Below are 22708 nucleotides of genomic sequence, written 5' to 3' on the forward strand. Positions count from 1 at the left end.
AAATGAGGTGCCGGTACTCTTATCTTGATAAAATGCTGTGCATGCCAGCACAAAATGGCTGCCATGGGTAGCAAAAAAAGAGGTGATAGTACTCCATAGCAGTGAATACTATCACAAAAAAGCCCTGATAATAGTAGTAGTAGTAGTAGTAGTAGTAGTAGTAGTAACATCAACAATACTGTTAATTTCTGTAATATTTCTTTAGTGCTTTGTAAGCTAGTGACCATCGTTATGTCATGTGGCACCAAATTCCATAAATTAATACATGTATTTATTCATTTATTTGATTTATATCCCGCCCTTCCTCCCAGTGTGAGCTAATCTTTCTTTTTCTGTTCTGAAACTCCAACCATTGTTTTGTCAGTAAGTCCTAAAAGCTCATATCTCATCATCCAGGAGCAGCCAGCATGGTGGAGCCGATCTGCTCTTTTGACAGTGGCATTGCTGATACTTATGTGGACAGGGCAGGGGGGTCAGGGTTAAGTTAGCGTACTGGCAGGAGTGCCAGATTAGCTCTGCTGGTGTGCCCATGCAGCCCTGACCCTGCTGCCACCCTTCCCTGACCCACACTGCTGTCCTAATGCTGCTATCAAGAGGATGGTTCTGCGGCAATGTGTCAGTACTCCATTCCCTTCTGTTATCATTATTTGTCTTAGTTCTTATTTATTTTTATTTATTATTAAATTTTATCTCACCCCTCCTCCCAGAAAGATCCCAGGCTGACAAACAACAAGCAATAAAATACTAAAAACATCTTTAAATTTTTTTTTTAAAAAGAAACCCTTCAAAACTCACTTTCAGTTCAGACATTGTATCTGTCCTCTATACTATGTAATTAAGACAGATGCTGCTGCTGCTGCTGCTACTACTACTACTACTACTACTACTACTACTACTAATAATAATAATAATAATAATAATAATATAAAATAAATAAATAACATTTCTCTGTAATCTTTCTTTCCTCCTTTAGTACCCTTTTCACTGTTATCTAACAGTCCATCCACTTCCATAGCCAGTTTTCTGGTTCTGGTATATGTAAAGGTTTCTTTATTAGTAGTACTTGTAATATTTTTGTCAACATACTCCTCTGATTGCTTTTTTCACTTCCCATAATGTCTACTTTCATTTGATTTGCCAGAGTTTCTTTTTTGTTTTCCTCTTTGGGGCAAGGCTTCCATTTTCTAAAGAAAGCCTTGAATAGCTTCTATGGTCTTCCCTGTTTAATCACACTGCCACCTTCTTGGGCTTTATAGTACCTTGCCTAATATGTTTTCTTTAAACTTCCTTTTAATTTGTCCCTCTCTCATTTATGGGAAGTTTCCTCTTTTGCAGTCAAATGTGATTGTTGGACTTGCTTGATAATTTCTAATTACATATGTGCTGGATTTTGTGCTCACTGTTTGCAGTTGGTTCAACAAGTTTGGTATTTGCTTTACCTAGAGTCAGCAGTGGCATGTGAGAGGAGATGGAGCAGCAGTGGTGCCCTTGCCCCATTCCCAGCACTGGTGCTATATTTCCCAGAATGTGGATTGGGCAACATGGTGATAAGGTTGGGGGAGCTCTGGGTTGGTGGCACCACCACTAACCCAGAGCTCCTCCAACCTCATCTCCGCCTTGGCTCACCCCATCCCAACAAGCACAGTACTGCAACAGGAGAGCATCACTGCAACTCCCCCCCCCGGCATGCACTGCTGATGCCTAGAAAATAAAGACTATATTGAGAAGCATTGTTGTTGTTGTTATGTGCCTCCAAGTCGACCATAACTTATGGCGACCCTATGAATCAGTGACCTCCAAGAGCATCTGTCATGAACCACCCTGTTCAGATCTTGTAAGTTCAGGTCTGTGGCTTCCTGAAATATGATTTCTGAGTGATGTGAATGTTAGTTATATGCTAATATCCTGTTACAAACAATTGCCATTTTAATCGCTTTTAAAAAAAGATAATAAATTTGACTGGATGAATTGCTTTGTTTTCAAATTGTAATTGCCTGGAGTTGTATTTCTTTGGTATAAACTATTCATTTATTACTCATTTGGGTTTTTATGTTTTGACTATTTTTCTTGTACCTGATTGTGTACAAGATTTTGGTCATCTTAAACATTAATATTACTGAAGACCCCACACTGATCTACATGAAATACTGTATTTTATACTGAGGTTTTGTCAGTGTCATATTAATAATTAAATTTGGTTTCAAAATGTGAATAGCATGGCTTAAATTGTAGCTGATACTAGTTACCATATCTGCTCTTGGCTTTGTGTCATTAAATACCACATTTCTGAAAATTCGAATAGATTTCAGATATGGTAGAAAAACAACCCAGGTGCAATATAAGCCTCATGTCCACCCCACCCTCCTTGAAAAAACAACTTTGCCCCATACCAGACACATTGCTGGCTGAAAACATTTTTGTTTTAATGTTAGAAAATGCCAGTGCCTACTGCTTAATCAAGTAAGTATACACTATCCTGGTGTATTTGACTGGTGCCAAATAATTTTCAGAGCTTTTTAACCAGGTGTTAAATGTGTGTGAAATTCTAAACCTTAGTATTTCAATGGAGAAGCTGCCCATTAAAGATTAATAGCAGATGAAATGCAGTGAATTAAGGTGCTCAACCAATTTATCATACCTTTTTGTACTATTTTGCATAATTTTTCCATGTGCTTTACAAATGCATGTGGGGCTGGAGAATATTATGTTCCAGGAGTACTGAGGAGATTTAGCTGGGGATCATTTCCAATAGACTCTTCCCCCATCTTCCATCAATCCAAATGACTTCTCTGGCATGGAAGCAGAGGAGGGGAACATAGTTAAAACCCCATGTGCTTACCTACTAGTTCGTGGTGAGTAGCAGGAAGGTGCACAAGCTGGGATCCAGAGCGAAAAATGTAGATGTGTGAAAGAAGCAGATGCAGGAAAATTAAATGGTACCTGTACAAAGATGATTATGTGCGGCAGTGACAAATGCCTAAACAGTATTTAGACCTGAGGTTCAAACTACACATGACATGAATCACATCATTTGCCGTCGAATGACAAATTTTCCTTGCTGAAATAGCACAAGAGATCCAATCCAGATTAGGATCCTGGCCTGAAGGAGGGTGGAGGGGGGCTGTTCCCTGCTGTGCTTCCATTCCAGAATGGTGGTTCCATGCTTGCAAATTACATGGGGGGAAACTCCCATTTACTTCAGTGTTTGCATGTTGTTCAGTCCTGAGACTTAAGAGTGCATATGGGGTATCTGCACGAACAAGTAGGCCATCTACGGACAGTGTTATGTTTCACATTTTCTTGACTATATTTGCTTATTAAGTCAAAATGATGTTTTCCCCCATTTATACAATGCTTCTATTTGGTGCTCAGAGATGATCGGCTATGCAACATAATAATTAAAGACATATTTTACAGGGTTCCCGGTGTTCTTCAGATGCTAATATGCTTGGGGAGATGATGTTTGGTTCTGTGGCTATGAGCTACAAGGGCTCAACCTTAAAAATCCATCAAATCCGGTAAGGCTTCTCTTTTTCAGAGCTTTTCTTCATTTTGCTGAGTTCAGAGTGAAGAGAAGTAAAAATATCTAGACTGTTCTCTCTAGTCCTGTTCAGACAGTCAAACAGAAATGAACATGTGGAGAGAGGAGAGGAGATCAAGAGTGCTGGCCTTGCCCCTGTTCTCCATGCATTGGCTTTTGTACGTAGATGCTGAAGCATAATATGTACCCTCAGTTTTTATGAGTTAGAGATTGTACTTTCAACACATTTACCATTTTGGATGTACACATATTTACACAGGCACCTGAATGCATGTTCTGAACAATGTGTGGAAAATGTCCTTTCATAGCAAAGTGGGAACCCATGACAATTTGTGTGTGTATGTGTTTTATATGCATTCATTTCATTCATTGGTGATCACTCCTGGCCCAGTAAGATTGTCTTCCAAGATAAGGTCTTTAACGATGGGTCCGTAAGTGACTGTGGAGGCCAATTCTAGATCCACACAGCCTCCCACAGTGAGGACATAGGTTTCCAGATGGAAGATGGTCACGATGAGGATTTCCTTGACGTGCCTTCCGCTCAGCCTGTTTGTCCCTTTCGCCCTGTACTCGTGCTTCTTCAAAGTCCATAGCACCTTTGATAATGGCCGACCTCCAATTGGGAGGCTCATGGGCCAAAGCTTCCCAGGTCTCAATGCTCATGTTTCATTTTTGTAGATTAGCTTTAAGAACATCTTTAAACCTCTTTTGCTGTCCACCAATATATATATGTTTTATATGCACAACCAGAACAAAGAAGCGGTTCCCCTGTAGTATGAAAAACAGGAAACCCAAAATGCAATGAAAATGTATAAAAAGTGGTATATGAGTGTACAGTTTAAGACTACATATCAAATGTTTGACAATATCTCCTGGATTGATTGCATCCCATTTCATACTTCCTATTCTCTGAAGCATTTTAATCTAAATTGATTTAATTTTAAAATGTTATTGTATTGATTTTAGACTGTATTAGTGTGTATTATATTGTGTCATTTATTGTATTTCCTATGTTATCGTTATTTCTATGTTCACCGCCCAGAGAGCTATTGCTAGTCGGGCGGTATATAAATTTAATAAATAATAAATAATAATAATTAGAAGCAAAAATGGAGGATTTCTCACAGTTGGCAGCTATAGAACTCCTTATAGCCCCTTGTTCAATTTTTTTCCAAATTGTATTAATTTTGCTCATCTGGTATATGGGGGGGTTAAATGTATCTGATTTGGCTGAAATTGACAAGCACTATTTTTGGTAAATCTGTATTCTGAACTTTAATTTTGTGCCTCATTTATCTCTGTACTGCTGTAACCCTTCTCTAGTCTGGTATCTTAAAACTGTATTTCACTTCAAAATAGGGGTGAGATCCAACATAACAGTAGTGCCAGAAGTCTGAGAGTTGATGTTGCCAACAGTAACGTAAAAGCTAAACTGTCACCAAATATGATAATAGAAGCTATGCAATAGGCGCAAAGCATCTTTTACAAATTTAGCTGTGCTAAGATCAAGATTTCCACCAGCAGAATGGCTGTTGTGCAAATGGGCTGCTACAGTTGGATATTACACTACGTATATAGATTGCTAATGTATCTATCTTTGGTATTCAGTCTGAATAGGCCAATAACCGAAAATACATTGTCATTCAGTATTTCATATATTTCAGCATACATTATAGCAGGGTTAGAGAAACTGGCCCTCAGAATGTTGCTGAAGTATAACTTCCATTATACTATTGGCCTTATTGGCTGGGCTGATGGGAGTTGAGAGTCCAACAATATTTGTAGGAGCACAGGTTCTCCATCCTATCATTATAAGCATGATATTGGCCACCCCCAACTTGAATGAAAGCAGAACATACAGCTTTTACAGACAATTAAATACATTGCCAGCAATCAGCATCACATCAAGGTGTGAGCAGAAACTGTAAAAGGCAGATTGGGTCTTAGAGAGGTTTAAGACAGATAGATAGGCCCATATCTTCGTGAAAGCTATGCAAACATTTGATGAAAGAATACAAGTAAATTAGTGAGAAGAACCTCCAGAGTTTCAACAGTAAACTGGCATCTGAAAACCTAACAATTTTGCTTTGCCATGATCTTTTACAGGCAAGCTTCTACTTCATAGGATACATTGTAGGCTCTTTCCTGTTAAAATTCTGGCCAAAACAGCAAAAGACTTAACAGAGCTACTCTTCCGGAATGTGTCACAGTTTCTATTTAGGAATGAAGAACACCTGGGGTGTTCCTGACTCTGGCACAGGAGTGGCGAGGAGGGAGAGATGGTGGCACTTGCCTGCCCTCCTGGCACTGGCGTCGCTGTGGCTTATTGGGAGAGACAAGGCCATGGAAAGGTTGGTGCCAGGCAGGAGCCCTGGTGGAGCCAATTCATCACCCCTGCCAGTTTGCACCATCCGATCTTCACCTCTCTCCTTTCAGGTAAGCTGCAGTGATGCCAGGACAGGAGGTCAGCTAAGCACTGCTGTCCTGCCCCACCAGCAACTCCTGCTCTGGTGTTCTGATCTGTAGGGCAGGGGTTCCCAGACTTTTCCCCCATGGACCACTTGAAAATTGCCTGTTGTAGCAATTGTAGGTTTCATAGAATTCAAATTGTAATACAGTATAAGAAATAAAAAAACAATAAAAATATAATTAAAAATCAATATGAATATTCAGTGTGATGGATGTGGCATCTCCCATTTTTAACCACAAATCTACAGGCATGCCACAAACCACCTGAATGAAGCTTGTGGGCCACCAGTGGTTTGCAGATCATAGGTTGTGAACCCTTAGAAAGACATTTTGGTGTATTCCATGGTAGCATCTTCTCATTCATTGTCTCTCTGCTTCACAGCTCCCCTCCCCAGCTTATGCTGAGCAAAGTTTTTACAGCTCGAACTGGAAGCAGTATCTATGGAAGTTTAAACACGTGAGTACAAACAGTCTGTGATCCATGTGAATTATGGGTATGAGGCAGGAAGGGTATGCCTCAAACCCATAGACCTCTGCTAGAGGAAAAATTGTTACCTGGCTCCTTTTTCTCTGAGACAATTGGCTTATTCTCATAGGACATAAGAGTAGGGAAATGTATTCAGAGCACAGAGACAATAATAAAATCAAACAGTACTGTAACAGAATACAAATGATTGTTTCTATTTCTCCCTTCCCTTTGCAGGCTTCAAGACAGCCTTGAGTTCATTAATCAGGATAGCAATACTCTAAAGCCAGACCACAGCACAATTATGAACGGACTGCTTGGAAACATAGGTATTTAAAAGCTTTTTTACTTTCTTGGAATATTTATACTATAAGAGTTTTGAAGACTGGTAAACGCAAAGGAACTTGCATAAATAGTAAATATATATATATAAGAAATGATGTGGGTCTAAGACTGAGACAACTTTTGGTTTTAACTCAGACATAGCTCATTTCCAGGAAATTTAAAAACTGGGAGAATTCTGTGGCTTGAAGTATATCAGCGCTATCAGTTCAAATCCTGATATGATGAAGAAAAGCGTAATAGCTGATACATAATTTAAGCTAATATCAACTCGCTGGAAATGGGCACAGTAGGCTCCACTTAACTGAATTAAGCCCTGATTACTACAGAAATGATTTCCCTTAGGGCCTCATTGCTCATTTACACAGAGATTTTTTTATCTCTGCTCATAAAAATCAGAAGTGAATGGTGCCGTTAGGCAGTGCCACAGAGCCACCCATCCCAACACTGATGTCACTGCTGCTTGCTGGGGCAGAGTAGGGCAGCGGTGAGGTTGGTGCTATGTGAGTATACTGGTGGGAGCAACAGATTGGGTCTGCCAGTGTGCCCATGCAACTTCAGTTTTGTCATTGCCCTGCTCCCCATTCTGCTCTTGATAAAAATATATGTGCTTGTAACAAATAAAATACATGCTTGCAACAAATACACATTTCACTGTGTGCATCATACAGGAATTCAGTGTTGATTATCATGAGTTTGCTGCCACACAATGTAGGAAATGGCATTCAGTCTATTCTTATATACTCTTTGGGGTGGGGCTGGAAGGTGCAAATACAAGAAAGGCTAGCAGGAAGAGAAAGCTTTGAGTCCCCACAGATGCAGTCTTTTTCACAGAAATATCTGCAGTATGGTAGAGAGTGAATTTAGCTGTGTGATTTGCCAGCTTGAAGACAGTTATGGGAATAGGATGGTTTCAGGGAGATGTGCCTTGGGTTTAAAGCCTGCCCACCACAGATGGAAAGTGCAGGCTAGTTTCATTTAAGCCAGTGTAACTCCACTGTCTTATATCATGTGAGCATCTAGATACTAGATGTAAATAACTAAAAAAAGGATTGTGCAAAACATGCTGGAGTCTTTACAAGCGTTTAAAGTTCTGCTTTAACCTAGACATTTCCTCCCACCACCAAATCATATAGGAAAGGTGATGCTGAGGAACCCTTAGGGTTAAACATACAGGGAAATTATATTTTGTTGATTCAAAAATGTAAGATCTATTTTAAAAGACAGGGCACATAATCTGCATGTGAGCCTGAAAAGTGATCAATTATTTTCACAAAATAACCTGATATCTTATTGATTCTAAATATACATGAACCGTATTGGAAATTCTGTCTTTGATATTCAGTTTTCCATTTCCTGTTTTTAATCTCTGAATTTTCTAAGTTGAATGTGTGGCTTCTTAGGCTACAATTCAAAGTTGACTTGATGTCAAACTATGTAACTGTAATGTGTGGAATCTATTTCCAAATAAGTACATTTTGTTCATAGTGTAAATTTGATTGAAAAACTGGGCTCCTACTGGGAGGAAGGACAGGATATAAATCTAATAAATAAATAAATAAATAAATAAAAACTAAATGAGTTAAGCATCTAATAAGTTTCCACTTTCACATTCTGGGAAAATATTTGAATATGCTGCATTATAGAAGGATTTATGCACTACAAATTGCTTAGGTGTTTTGTGTGCCCCTTCTGTTGCCATTTCTGAAGGATAGCAATGGAATAACGAATTAGGTGAACTTTGGTGTAGCTTAGTGGCTATGCTATTGCTTAATCATGTTGACTCACCCATGAAATCACTTGGTGACCTTAGGGAAGCCACTTTCTCTCAGCCTCAGTATTCCCATCTGGAAAATGGAGGATAATAATACTGATATACCTTACAGGATTGTTATAAGTACTACAGGTGGATCAGGCATGTGAAGCACACTGAATGCTTGAAAGTGCTATACAAATGTCAATTTCAACATTACTGCTACAATATTATAATAATATAATATAGTATTACTTCTACTTTGTAGGCTAATACCAGCTCAATTGCTCTGAGATGAGACTGGTCTGGTTCTTCATAGTATGATATACTTTGCTAGCAATTATTTTTAAGAATTACTTAATAAATGTGAAGAATGAGCTTTATTAATCATGATTATTTTCATTGTTGCGTTTGCTGCAATTAGGTGCCCTTATCCATGCAGGTGTTCCCCAGCAGCCTAATTAATCTTCCATAATTGCACCGTGCCAACAAATAGAACAATATGATGATCTTGTCAAAACTCTCTCCTTTCCCATAAGCTATATAATTTACATTTTCTACTTTCAGTGTCATCTGTTTGAACAGAATTATTTCAAAACAAGCACCCAAAGTTTATCTAATTGGCTGCTTGGAATTTAGAATCATGCATTGGCCTTTCTAATAGCCAAATCAACCTGCCTGGCTAAAAGGTCAATCCACAGTGAACCCATATAGCACCAGTGGGATTATTCCATATTCATGTTAATCATGTGCTCAAATATCCTTTTAAGCAATTCCTTTAATCAATATCACTCAGCTTTTAGGATAGACTGGCCTTTAACAGATGGCTAAAGATCGAGAACATAAAACTAAAGTGGTTTCTTTACACAGTGGTACACTATATTATTTACCTCTTTTATGAATGTCTCAAATTATGTAAATCAGAAGCATAATTATGATACTGTTGCTTGTTGTTCAAATGAATTCTTCTTCTTGCTTACTCATGTAGTCGTTTCAGATGGCCCCCATTCTGCCATATGCTGATCTCAAATAAAGCTTTCAGTAACTTCAGATACATTGTTTCTGATTCTCCAAATGCTGATTTAGACCAGAAATAGGAAACCTGTGGCTGTCCAGATGGGCACGGGGCACAGACCCTATAGGCACCAGGGAAGATCTCTGTGGGTGCCACATTCATGATCTGTGTTAGGATCTTATCAACACCTAGTGCCTCATAGGCAGTTAGTATTACTAGAGTCTTACTAGCGTGTAAGGTGAAGTTACAGCCCCTTTGATTTCCAGGGAAAGTGTTGGTAGTTCTATCTCTTTACCTTATTTGATACTATGTGGTAGCACATGCAAGCCACACTCTCTGTGTCAGGAAGTGTAAATATTTTAGTTGTAATTTAGGGAGGCATGCTATAACTAGTTACAACAGTTTCAGAAGAGAAACATCTGTAATGAACCTGCACCAAAATACGGTCCACTCAGCAATACTTGCTTACAGTAGAGAAAACGAAGAGTCAGGTATAGGAAAAAGGAGTTAATCTGTAACCAGAACATTTCCAGAAACTAAATTAAATAAAAAGAATACTTGTGACCCATTAATCCTTGCCAGCTCTTGATTTTCAAATGGTTACTGTGTCCTTTAGTAGGATACTGTGTACATGCCAACCTTTTCCAGCCCACCTGCTTTTTGGTGGAACAGTTAGTCTTTATGCTTTCCTTCCATTTAAGACAACTGATTAACAACAAGAAGAGGTGGGGGAGAGGAAAGAAACAAGTTTTTGTGAAAATGCAACCTTTTGAATTTTAAAATCCACACACACTGTTGAAAGACCTGAGTAAATCAGTTTCCAGTTGTTATGCAGCTGCTGATTAAAACCTAAAAGCCACGATCCAGTTTCCATTTTCTCCTATCAGATAAGAAAACACAGGATGTTCCTCTTTCTTTCCACTCAGACCAGACTTTTTTCTTCTCATAGAAGAGGAAAGGTTCAGCCTTTTCTTCTTCCCCAAAGAAGTAAGAGTCCAGTCTCTTAATGAAGTGCTCGTTGTTCTGAAGGATAGGTCACCAAGAAAGCATTCTTGTAGCCCAGTTCACCACCTCAAATGATCAATGCACTGTGAGGAAATTGAAAAAATAAAAGAATCCTTGGCTTTCCTTCCTTCAGTCTGACCAATTCCCCTGAGGGTTTCCACTTGTTACTAATCAGAAATCTCTTACTATTTCTGCTAGAGTATTACATGCTGTGTCTGTAATTCTGGCACTGAGCACCCTCCTATGCTCTGGGGAAGGGGTACACCATAGGAGTGCAGTTGTTCTACCACCTCCACCCCAATTGTTTTGTGGGTAGGGTACCAAACTGGGCTGAGAGAAAATGCGCCAGAGTAGTTTGCTGCCTCTGATCCTGAAATGTCCCATATGCACTCACACACAGCAGTCAGTTTGGGACTTTAAATGAATTATGTCAGTACAATGGACTGTGAAATTGAGATGGGGTGAAGGAGAGTGCTTCTGAACTGTCTTCAAAAATAGTTTGAAACTTCCTCTCTGAATTGATTTATTGTATAGTAAAAAAATGCCTTCATAAAAAATTGATATTGTTTTTATATATAACAACCTGAGAAGAACTGTGTTTTAACTACGGGCAAAGCACCTTGAACTCCTATATCAAAGTGTAAAAGGTGTGGGGGGGTTTGGTTTTGCTGTGTCTGTGGTTCTGCATTTGTGTTGGCTTGTATCCTTTCTCCCCCTTCCACAGAATCTGTTCTGCTTTACTAACCTCATTCTTTCATATGTATTTTACGTTTTGCCATGTAGGTTTTTCACAGCTTTGCAGCCCTAGGCGGGCATTCTCTGAACAAGGTCCGCTCCGCCTGATCCGGAGCGCCTCTTTCTTTGCAGGTTTGCTATGTGCTGTGTGGATAGTCTAGTTGGTGTGACAAAGCTGAGTGGATTTTGTAGTCTGGCCTTGGAAATAAAATAAGGTTAAAAAAACCTCAGGCATAAGTTATACAGTGGAGATGGATCTTAGAAAAGGTTATGAAAAAATTGAAATTCCAAAGAACATTACACTTATTCTTCATTTCTATCCAAGTAATTATTTGTATGGTGTTTGTCATAAACTGTTCAGAGTTTGATTTAATTTGAACTCCATTGTAATAATATAATATAATATTCCACTATTCATATAAACCTGAAATAGAGAGTCTTTTTTGCTTTCCATTTACCGAGTTTATTTCCATGGCTGATTTAGATTTTCCCTCCTGCCAATCTGACAAATTTATAATTTCTACAATGAGTATGATCAAGAGGCTTTTGATCAGGTGGATGAAATTCTCGCTTTGTTGGAGACAATGTTGCTAGGATTTTATCTTTCTGTTTGGCCAGGACTGGCTGCAAATGCAGATACCTTCATGCTTAGTTGAAGAAGCAATGGAAGTCCAGATCCAGATTCCATTTGTCCTAGAGCACCCATTGTGCAGCTGTTTGCTGTCAATTTCTTTTTTAGTGTGTGCTTTGCATTGAGTGCTTTTGCTCCATGGCTAACTTACCTTTTGTTATGCTATTTTATTTGTCTTGAATGAAATACTAGTCTGATCACTTGTACAGTCAAGTGCTTTGGTTTGATCAGCTTTGCAGCCTTTCTTGGTGATGGTTGTGTGTGCTGTACTTTCAGTGTCCTAAATGAATGCAGCCAATGAGCATGATTTATTTGGGTAATTAAACTGAGGACTACAAAGCCAAAGAGAAGCTTTATATTCTCATGCTAACTGGTGACCTTATCTGCACAGTTCACAGCAACCCTATGGACATGCCAGGGAGGGAGCTGAATGAAGACAGAGACAGTGGAATCGCAAGATCTGGTAATGTATTTATAAGGAATATAAGGACATTGCATGAACTTTCCCTACTATATATTAATTGCCTATAATCAGAAGTCCCCAAAATGTATTCCCTTCAACAAATGTTAATAAATGCTACATGTTTTACATTGGCCTGGTTTGTAAGTCTAAGCCAAACGATATAAAATATTTCCCAAATTTTCATCTGGGTGATACTTACCCACAAAAATCTAAAATATGCATGGACTTTTATATTAAATATTAATAGATTCTTCAGCATTTTGATATACAAAGAGCTTTATCATTCATATTTCAGTTATTCTCACAACAGTTGTTGAAACTGGGTAGGATATTAAATATATAAAGGTAATAGAGGTGGCCACAAACCAGTAAGTTCTTGGTGGGCATACTTAAGATGTAACTAATGTACAGCCAAGTGCTTCTACTGTCACCCTGCCAAACCAGCAAATTATATTTAAATTCCTAGATTCTGATGTGCCAAGGCTGAAAAATGCACAGAAACAAGTTTCCATATGCTGAATGGTCTTGCATCTTAAACCATGCACAAAAATGGGCACTGTGGAGGGGACCCCATATTTACACCCAGGGCACTTCATGCTCACCTCTGAACACCCAGTTGATGTGGTTTTACAGAACAGTGGGCATGCATTCACACAAATTATGTTTGGAGAGGCTTCTGGAACAAGGATATAAGCAAAAATGCAGTAGAACTGCTTCTCAAAGATCTCTGTTTGTGAGTTCACAGGGACTAACAGTCTGTCCACACTGTTCACATTATAACATGATCCCCAAAATATTGTTTCTTTTCACAAAGTGTTTTTACTACTACTACTAATAGTAATAATAATATCCCTATTTTTGTCACAGCATCTCTTAGCAGCCTGCTCATTACGCCATTTCCCTCCCCGGGCTCTTCACTAAACAGAAGCTGTGCTAGCAGTTACCAACGGCGCTGGCGCCGCAGTCAGACAACAAGCTTGGAGAATGGGGTCTTCCCTAGGTGGTGAGTTACTTAGTATAGCTGATAGTAAATGCTTTTCAAACCATGAAACGTGTGTTTACTTAATTTGGAGGGATTCTTGAAACCAACATCTTTGTACATTTCTGAAAATTCTGGAATATCTTTGTTTCTGGGATATTGCGGGAATTAGTGCCTAATGTTTTACTCTGATTTTACTTTTACGCTGTAAATCCCCCAATGCTTTAGAGACGCCTACTACTCCATTACAAATTTCCTCTCCGTTTTGTATCTGTGTTATTTATATTTTCATTCATGTGAATGGAGTCATTATTTGCTTAGATGCAAGTTAAATATGAATCAAACTCTTAGCCTTAGTTTTATTTGTGTCTTCATAGTATTCATTGCAGCTAGTGTAGTAAATGCCAGACAGAGGAATCCTGCACACCAGTTTTGCTGGGGTAAGATATATGCTGCCTTCAACAGTGGTGATTTGGCATGGTAGTTGTTGCTGCATGTGGGGGTAATTTTTTTAGTTTATCCCTCTCCCTTCTGAATTAGTGGGAGGGATTTTTATTCTGCCAGCTTTGTCGCAGCAATGAAGTCCTTCCTCCACCAGGGGTGTGGTTGAGGTCTGCAGGGCTACAGGATTTGGCCTGTCTGCTCCCCCCGCACCTGTGCTGCCCACATTCTGTCCATGTCTCTCCTCAGTTTTGGCCACTCCTATCAGGTAGCTGCCATATCTCCCATGACAGAAACATAATCTCACACTCTGACGGTCTAGCGGGGCTTCCACAATATCCCATACCTGCTCCGCTGATGCATCTTGAATATGGGATTGAGCTCTTAATTAGAAGAAAAGATGTGGAATAAATCACATATGAATTAAGAAGTTCACACATGCTTAACAGCCAGAATGTGGTGATCCTGTTATAATTAGAGGCAATAGCTTGGATCCAGAGTTCCCATGAGTAGAACTCTGCTTATAGGAGGCTTCCACTGGAGGAAGATGAAATGGTGTTGGGGGCTGTGATTTTTGCGGATTCCTCCTTCCCACTGAAAGTCCCTGTGTCCTTTGAAAAGTATTTGGGCGGGGGACTTCTAAAACAGTGTGGGAGGTGTACTAGGAAGTACAGGTGGGAAAGGTAATTGGCAAAAATCACCTTCCCCTCTTCTTCCAGTGAGACCACCACTGGATCTCAGTAATTTCTGCAAATGGAAGGAACCCTCCTGTTCGCAAAAGCAGCACCCTGGATCCAGCCCAATGGTTTGTTGGATCAGTCATATGCTAATGCCATGATAATCTGAGATTGGGTTGTTTCTTCAAATTACATGATAAACTGCAAATATGAGTAATCAGTGAAAATGTTGTTATCAAGGAATGACCGTAGGGTCTAATCACACTTTATACACAAATTTAACCAAAATCCCTATGCTTCTCCCTCAATCCTTCCTCCCCTTTCAAGAAAAGCTTTTTTATGAGCTGGTGGTTTTGTAGAGTGGTAGCAGGGTAGAAAGCACTTAACCTCTTTCTCAGAAACTGCTTCTCTGCTTGACACCACTTCCTAAATTGCTTTTCCCCCTTGTTGGTTCCAAACGTGGATTTCCATGGGCAAGCTTAAGCAGTCTTCCTAGAACAGCTTTTCCTGGGTCGGGAGGAGAGGGAGCAAATGTGTTTGCAAGTGTACTTGGGTCCTAAATACGTCAATTTGCTCCATAAAGCCATGAGAAAAATCTCTTTCTAATGTTGGAAGTTTTACAGAATAGTAAAGATTTCTGTGAGATACAGTAAAATTGCTGGTTGAAAAAGAGGGACTGTTTTTTGTCCATTTCATGTTAAACCGAAAGTCCAAAAGTGTGAGGAATGCTAGAATAGTGCTCTCTCTCTCTCTCTCTCTCACTCACTCTCACTCTCTCTCTCTCTGTGTATATATAAAGTTAAAAACAACCTAAACAACATCACAGAAAATAGGGTGGCTCCTAAAAATATACATCTCAGGTATACAGTTTGTTGTTCAGCCTTAACACATCCACACTATAAAAGAGAACAAACTTTGAATTTTAAACACACAGCACATTAATGGTGAACACCCAGAACAGCCTCTGTAAATGCCAGCATGCCATATTTCTGCTGTAGGTCAGTAGTAGAGTATCTGTTTGTACATAGAAGGTCCCAGGTTTAATCCCTGACAGGGCTGGCTATGTTCTCTGTCTGAAATCCTGGAAGCTGCTGCCAATCAGTGCAGACAGTACTGAACTAGATGACCAAGACTTAGTATAATGCATCTTCCTAGATTTTATGTTCCAAGATCAGCTGTAGCAAAGGTGACCTTAAACAAACAAACAAACAAACAAACAAACAAACCTATTTCAGAGAAAGGGGACTCTCTTTAATGTGTTGAAACTCTAATTAGAAAATAGTTAGAAACATTTTCTGGAGCCATTAACTATGCAACCTTTTTATCCCCTTACAGGTCAGTGGAAGAAAGTTTTAACTTGTCAGATGACAGCACCAGTCCGAGCCCAGGAATTGTCAGGAAAAAGAAAATAGCAATTGGGGTGATATTCACACTCTCAAAGGATGAAGAAGAAAATATCAAATTTAATGAGTTCTTTTTCTCTCACTTCCCTCTTTTTGAGAGCCACATGAACAAACTGAAGAGCGCAATAGAGCAGGTAAATATCATCACCACCTATATTTTGCCCTTATTCTAATGTTGTAAGCCACCCAGAGAGCTTCAGCTATGGGGCAGTATACAAATGCAATAAATAAATAAGAAATAAATAATCAGAATTCCATTTTTAATGCATAATTTTCTGTAATTTGGTTTCTCCAGATTATTTTGTGGAATGGGGCTATACAGTAGGGCCCCGCTTCTCGGAGTTCCGCTAATACGGCGCCAGTGGGGTGATCAGCTGGAGGGGGGGCTGGCTCCCAGCGCTCCAGCTGATCTCACCGGAGGAGGGGAAGATCAGCTTTAGAGCGCTTCAGCTGATCTCCTCCTCTTCTGACGCGCTCAGACTCCCGCACTCCAGCTGATCTCGCCAGAGGAGAGGAAGATCAGCTGCAGCACGCTCCAGCTGATCTTTTCCTCCTCGGGGTGATCAGACTCCCGCACTCCAGCTGATCACACAGGAGGAGGGGAAGATGGAGGAGGGAAAGATGAGCTGTAGCACGCTACAGCTGATCATCTCCTCTGGTGTGATCAGCAGGTTAGGTTCCAGATCCTCGCGCTACAGCTGATCCACTGTTCGGCGGTTTTCGCTTTTCGGCAGGGGTCTCGAACCTAACCTGCCGTATGAGTGAGGCCCTACTGTACCAGTTTTAAATGAGAAGTGCCAGATCAAACTGTGATGAAGTGTGGGCTAAGTACATGCACTGGCTTAATAACACTGATTTAGAGGAGCAAAGGCTTTCAGGTTTCAGGCCTATATAATGATGGAGCTGTCCTCATGACATTGGCCGGGCTGGGGCAGGGCAGTGGCAGTTAGGTTGGGAATGCACAGGTGCTCTGGAACGTCACCACTGCCTGTTCCACCCTATCCTATCCAGGTAAGCTGCAGTAACACCAGTATTGAGAGGCAGCTCCTCCTCACCACACAAGCTACTACTGCATGCTTTGCACGCCTGAGGTCCTTGGATTCTGTCCCTGGTATCTCCAATTAAAAGAGTTCAAGAAGCCGGAGTAGGAAAGTCCCCTGACTGCAGCCTTGAAGAGCTTCTGCCAGTCAGAGCAGAAAATCCTGAGCTAGATAGATGAATGGTTCTTACCCTGTATAAACAAGTTTTTTTTAGCTCATATGATGATCTCTTATCCTAAAGCAGCAGCCAGTGATTCCATGGTCTTCTTGGCCCATCCTCCTGCATCTTGAGTCATTGTCAGTAGTTGTGAGGGCCAAACTTAGTGTGACATTAATAGTGTGAAAACAAGTTGCATTTATTGGAAGCCTCCACTGACACTAATGGGAAGTTTTCTTGAAGTGCAAATAGCCTCTTCAGAGAGGCAGTTTTTGCAAAGACATGGCAGGGGGAGAGAGAGAATTAAACTCCAAGGGATATATCCAATGTAGCACAAAGTTAAAGTCACTTAGCAGTATGCTTGTTCTGCTGGTGAAATGTTTTGCACCAGAGGAATGTTGTTGCTTAAGGGAATGCATAAGAAGTTTACTGGTAACTTTGTGGCACAATAGATTGCGTAATCTATTGTACAACAAGTTTCTGTTAGCACAACTGTTGCACTGGATTCCTCTGCACAACATTAAATCTCACCCATCCGTTAGCACAGGAGCCCTTGCTCTAGTGGACAGAGAAGGTTGGATACAGTTCCCACTCTCCACATCTCATGCATGTACTCCCCCACAGCCGATATTTACATAATAAAAACAAAATGTGCATGTTAATTAAATTCGTGGAACTAATGCCATGTCTAGTTTGACACTGAAGTTATGTTCTTGCTGATCAAGGAACATCTTAGTCCTGCAGCAAGTGCCTTTGAGTGACAAAGCACTGGGTATGTCACCTCCCCTCTCCTATACTGTCACATATGATATGAGCACCGCATCTGGACAGCTGAACACATAAGCTGAGGTTCCCCCTGAAAGGGCAGAGGGGACATTGTGCAGATCCCTCAATCAGGCATGGGCACAGAGCGCCTGCATCAGATGAAATATTATCTACTGGAGGGGAGGGTAGGGGTGCAGCCAGTGTACTGGCTCCTAGCCACTCGCTTCAAGGAGACGACAAGAGGTGAGATTACCTGATTATTGAAGAATTGAAACTCACTTCAGCTTGAGTTTTGCCCCTATCACATGGAACAAATCCTATCACTGAAACAACGGATGATATTTACTGCTGGGTGCGGGCCAGTTAATTCAAGGAACTGTTTAAACACTGAATATGCTCCTGCAGTAAAGGAGTTAGTGTGGGAAACCTTAGACCTCTTTATAGCCTTTTGTAAGCAAACGTTTGGAAAAGAAAGACAGCGCAAACACATATGCCTCATGTATCTCTACCTCGATATGAAACTTGGCAAGGGGCCGACATTTATCATGGTACAAAAAAAAAATGTTTACCTGTCCGGGTACACCTTAGATAGAGCAGAGCACATGACTTTGTTTTTCATTTTCTGTTGCCATGCCTAATGTTGGTCATATGTTTAACTATTGTTTTCAAGGCTATGAAAATGTGCCGTCGATCAGCTGATGCCAGCCAACGGAGTTTGGCATATAATAGGATTATGGATGCCTTAAATGAATTCAGGTGAGTTTGTTCCCAACCTTTGTATGTTGTTGCCAACTATTTGAGTGCTCTTGGAAACAATTGCAGGGTTTCTAAATCTGGAAATAAACTTTCAATTTAAGCCCTTCATCTGTTGGCGGATATCTATAGAAATTGTTCACTGCAGAGCCATAAGAGAGCCAGTGTAGGGTAGAGGCTAGAGTGTCATGCATGAATGTGGAACACCCAAAATTCAAATCCTTGCTTGTCTTAAGCAAGGTCTCCTGGTAACCTGAGTAGCCTCTGGTTGGTCATGAGTCTAAAGCTCCTTGAAGAGAGAGTAGGATGCTGAACTCTTTGGAGAAAGAGTGGTGTGCAGGTGTATCAAATAAATAAACAGAACCCTTATAACATCAGAGAGTGGAGAGGAGACACTGCTTTCAAATATATTTATTGTTTTTGTGTGGCAAATATACAGTTTCAGCTGTATATATAGTCATTTCAGCTTTTCAGAAAGTACAGGCAATCATACTGCATATGCCTAGGGATATTCAAACGATTCTAGCCCTGTGTGAGCAAGGATGCCTGATAAAACAGCACAGAAATTGAGCTGACACTGACAATTATGTTATTTATTTTTTGACAATTATACCTCACTGTCTTCCATCATGGAACCCAAGATGGGATATATTTGGTTCCCAGGCAGCCACCCATTTAGTCACTGACCAGACCCAAACTTGCTTCACTTCTGCAGGGGGTGGCCTCATGTGGCTTCAGACCATACCCTGGAACCTTGTTTACATATCTAGTTTCCTGTAACTAGAAGAATTTGCTATGGTCATTTTATTGAATTTAATTTATGATGTGATACATTAGACTTATTCTCTGGTAGTAAAAGTTGAGTCAGGCGTAGACATTTTTTCTTGAAAACAGAATGGATTTGGAATTCTTTTTACTTTTTTCATTATATTGAATGTTAAATGTCATCATCCCCCCCCCTCCAAAAAAAAGGTTGAACCTCTTAACAATGAGAACTGGAAAAAATATTTTCCCTTCCTTTTCAGTAATCTGTCAGACAGATGAATGGATGGATTGATGGACTGTGCCCCCCCTTGGGTTTTGGGTAGACTCCAGTGTTTTGAGGATGGCACTGAGGAGAGAAGCCATCAGGCTCTGTTTCCATTGTCTCTTAGTCAAATGCAGAAGGATCTGACTAATGGTGGGATCATAACTTAGTGGTTGAATGTCCCAGGTTTGGTCCTTGGCATCTTGAGTTAAAAGGTTTTTAGGTGGTAAGACTAGAAAGAACCTTTGCTGGTGAGCTGTTGCCATTCAGAGTAGACATTGCTGGGCTTGATTAACCAGTGATATGACTCAGTACAAGATTAGAAATTTGGGTGTGGGTGTCCACAGACAATTAAAGGACTTCACGTGATATGACAATAGCCATCTCATGCTTGCTTGAGCCATGTTTCTGTGGACCAGCATCCTAGAAGAGATTGTATTCTTCAAAGACCACTTCAGAAGTGCCTTGAGAAAGTTTCCCTGGCATCCTCCTTCACGGTCAACATCCTTGCTTTAACAACTTGCCATTTGGTATGGGCAATCTTTTCAAATGTGGCTGCACAGTTTAAGATCTGAGTTTTGCTCCTGGAAGGCTGACAATTGAGACTCTGACAAACAAGATGCTGCACCTTTGGAAACCCAGGACAAATCTCACACTGTGCCTTGGGCTGGGGACTATCGGTGTACTACTGAATTTTTAACATCAGGCTTAGTAAGTTCTTTCACGGCTAGAGACATTAAAGGAACTTGCATTTCCATTTGTTTGAACCACAGGCTGCTTAACAGAAAGAACACTGCAAGGACCCTAGTGCAGATTGCTTGTTGTAGTCAGGATTAAGGAATAGAGAATGTGAAGGACAGGGGAAGCATACTTGTAGTGCATTGCATTTATTAATGTTACTGGTTCTGCTACCACCCACATTTGTGCAACCAAGCCAAACAGCTTCTGTTTGGGATTGGTCTGCATTTGAGATTTGGCATGGGCCTTCCCCTCCCTTTTGTGCCTCTGGAAGGAATAATAATCATTTTATCCTTGAATTGTGTCTCCTTTTTGCTTCTGTTTCATAACTAATTTGAGCATGGTTCTGTTCCCTTTGCCCTATGGAGCACATCCAAATAGGAGTCACTTACTAGGATTATAACAGAATGAACATATTTTAAAAGGAAGAAGTCCACTCAGCTTTATACTGTACAACTGACCTCTTGACTAAGCCTTTAAACACTTTGTAAAAACATGGTAATTCACAAGGCATGTTGATTGCATAATTTGTTGGGAGTGTGTGTGCATGTGTGTACGCACTTCTACTTTTATGCCCCAGTTTCCATGGTGCAGTAAATATTGTTCTACAGCAGCAGAACTGGGTGCACAACATCTAGGTTATTTTCATGCAAACAAAACTACCTTTGGGTGATTTTACTTTTTAACTAAGCATGTTAATATGTAGAAGGGCTACAGTTGCCAGGGTCCTTTATTGAGTGCTGAGTGGGGTTTTAGTGCTGCAAATTGCACAGTATAAAAAGTATTTATGTGAAGCAGGAGAATCACTAGTTTTTCTTCCAACTTCATTTGTAATGAAAGAGGCCAAATGCTGAAATCAAATGGAAATTCAAATATCAGTTGGCTTAGGGAATAAATTTTGCATCCTACCAGAGACAGAAAAACTACAAGTCCGTTTCTGTGTTGTGTATGGGATAGCATTTTAAGCAAAGAAGGATAAATACTCTTCTGTTTGTGATATTGATGACATTCTGAATTACTGCCTGTTACTTGCAATAAAATAAAAGCAATACAGAAGCCTGGTGTGCAGTGCCGACTTACAGTCACTGAGGTTCCAGTGCCCTTAGAGGTCAGTTGACCCCATTAAATTGCTGTGAAATGCTTAAAATTGCTGTACCCAGTTATGTTTCACTCACTTTGTTGGGCCAGAAAGCATGAAGAAAGCTAAATTACAATACAACTATTTTTAATAGTATAATAAACAAGCTAGAGCTGTAGATTTTACATTGAAAGGAAATGGACTGCCTTCAAGTCAATTCCGACTTATGGCGACCCTGTGAATAGGGTTTTCATGGTAAGCGGTATTCAGAGGGGGTTTACCATTGCCTTCCTCTGAGAGGCAGTGACTGGCCCAAGGTCACCCAGTGAGCTTCATGGCTGTGTGGGGATTCGAACCCTGGTCTCCCAGGTCATAGTCCACATTCCCCTACGTTATGTGCTTCCTACATGCACTTATTTTTGCAATAAACAACAAAGACCTATGGCATGCAGCAATGTGCTTTCACACAGAACATAATCACTATGTATTCTATCCCACTGAGTCTAGATGGCTCTGGCTTGCTCTCATGCAGGCTCTATTACAGCATTTCAGTATGCTTTATCATTTTGTTATATTTTTATTTTTAATATTTATTTGCTGTCCTTCGTAGAAATTGATTCTAAAGTGGTTTACAACAGAACAGAACGTTAACATGCAATAAACCAACAATTAAAAAAAGCCAGCAAATTAAAAAAGCCAAAAGAACAGGTTTTAAAATTTGCATGTCAATGAAAGTTTTTTGCCTGGCCCCTAAAAGATAAGAATACCATTATCATGCTTCCCTTTTATGGGAAACGTACCCCTTTGCACTGTGCACTACCCACACAGTGAAGCTCACTGGTGTAAACCTGTGGCGGATCTTCACTAAACCTGCTGATTAAACGCCTTGTATACTCACCTCCTTTCTTTCAAGACCACCTTCCACAAGTGACCAAGGGGATGCTGTCTCATGTTTAGAACAAAACTGCACAATGCATAAATGAGGCCCTGAATGCCAACGTTTATGATGGTGGATTCCAAGCTTGCCTATCTGAGCGCTCTTTTAGCATTGCAGCATTCCATGACTACAGTGTGTGATGTCTTTCTTTACTGATTAGATTTTTAAAAGACCACAGTTTACATCTTCTTTATGCAAGGAGATGTTGTAGGCCAGGGTGAGACAATGTTTGTTTTTTTATATTTGCTTTAAACAAAAACTAGCATTGTGAGGAAGTCAGTCATAGAATGAAG

The 22708-nt window shown here is 40.2% G+C and overlaps 1 protein-coding gene across 4 annotated transcripts in view; it reads left to right on the forward strand.

The window, feature by feature from the left end:
- Window positions 1-22708, forward strand: part of FNIP1 (folliculin interacting protein 1) — a 132529-nt gene that overhangs the window by 79830 nt on the left and 29991 nt on the right. For 2 of the 4 annotated variants that reach the window (XM_061617082.1, XM_061617084.1), the window contains exons 4-11: window positions 3418-3518; window positions 6393-6467; window positions 6714-6805; window positions 11375-11458; window positions 12349-12420; window positions 13288-13423; window positions 15853-16054; window positions 18553-18638. In XM_061617082.1, the coding sequence (XP_061473066.1) occupies window positions 3418-3518; window positions 6393-6467; window positions 6714-6805; window positions 11375-11458; window positions 12349-12420; window positions 13288-13423; window positions 15853-16054; window positions 18553-18638 (848 nt within the window). Of the gene's footprint in view, window positions 1-3417; window positions 3519-5699; window positions 5978-6392; window positions 6468-6713; window positions 6806-11374; window positions 11459-12348; window positions 12421-13287; window positions 13424-15852; window positions 16055-18552; window positions 18639-22708 lie in introns of those variants that run through there. The other 2 variants (XM_061617086.1, XM_061617083.1) reach the window with 2 other exon arrangements.

The sequence above is a fragment of the Rhineura floridana genome, chromosome 3 (assembly GCF_030035675.1).
Source record: "Rhineura floridana isolate rRhiFlo1 chromosome 3, rRhiFlo1.hap2, whole genome shotgun sequence".
In the NCBI taxonomy this organism is placed as follows: domain Eukaryota; kingdom Metazoa; phylum Chordata; class Lepidosauria; order Squamata; family Rhineuridae; genus Rhineura; species Rhineura floridana.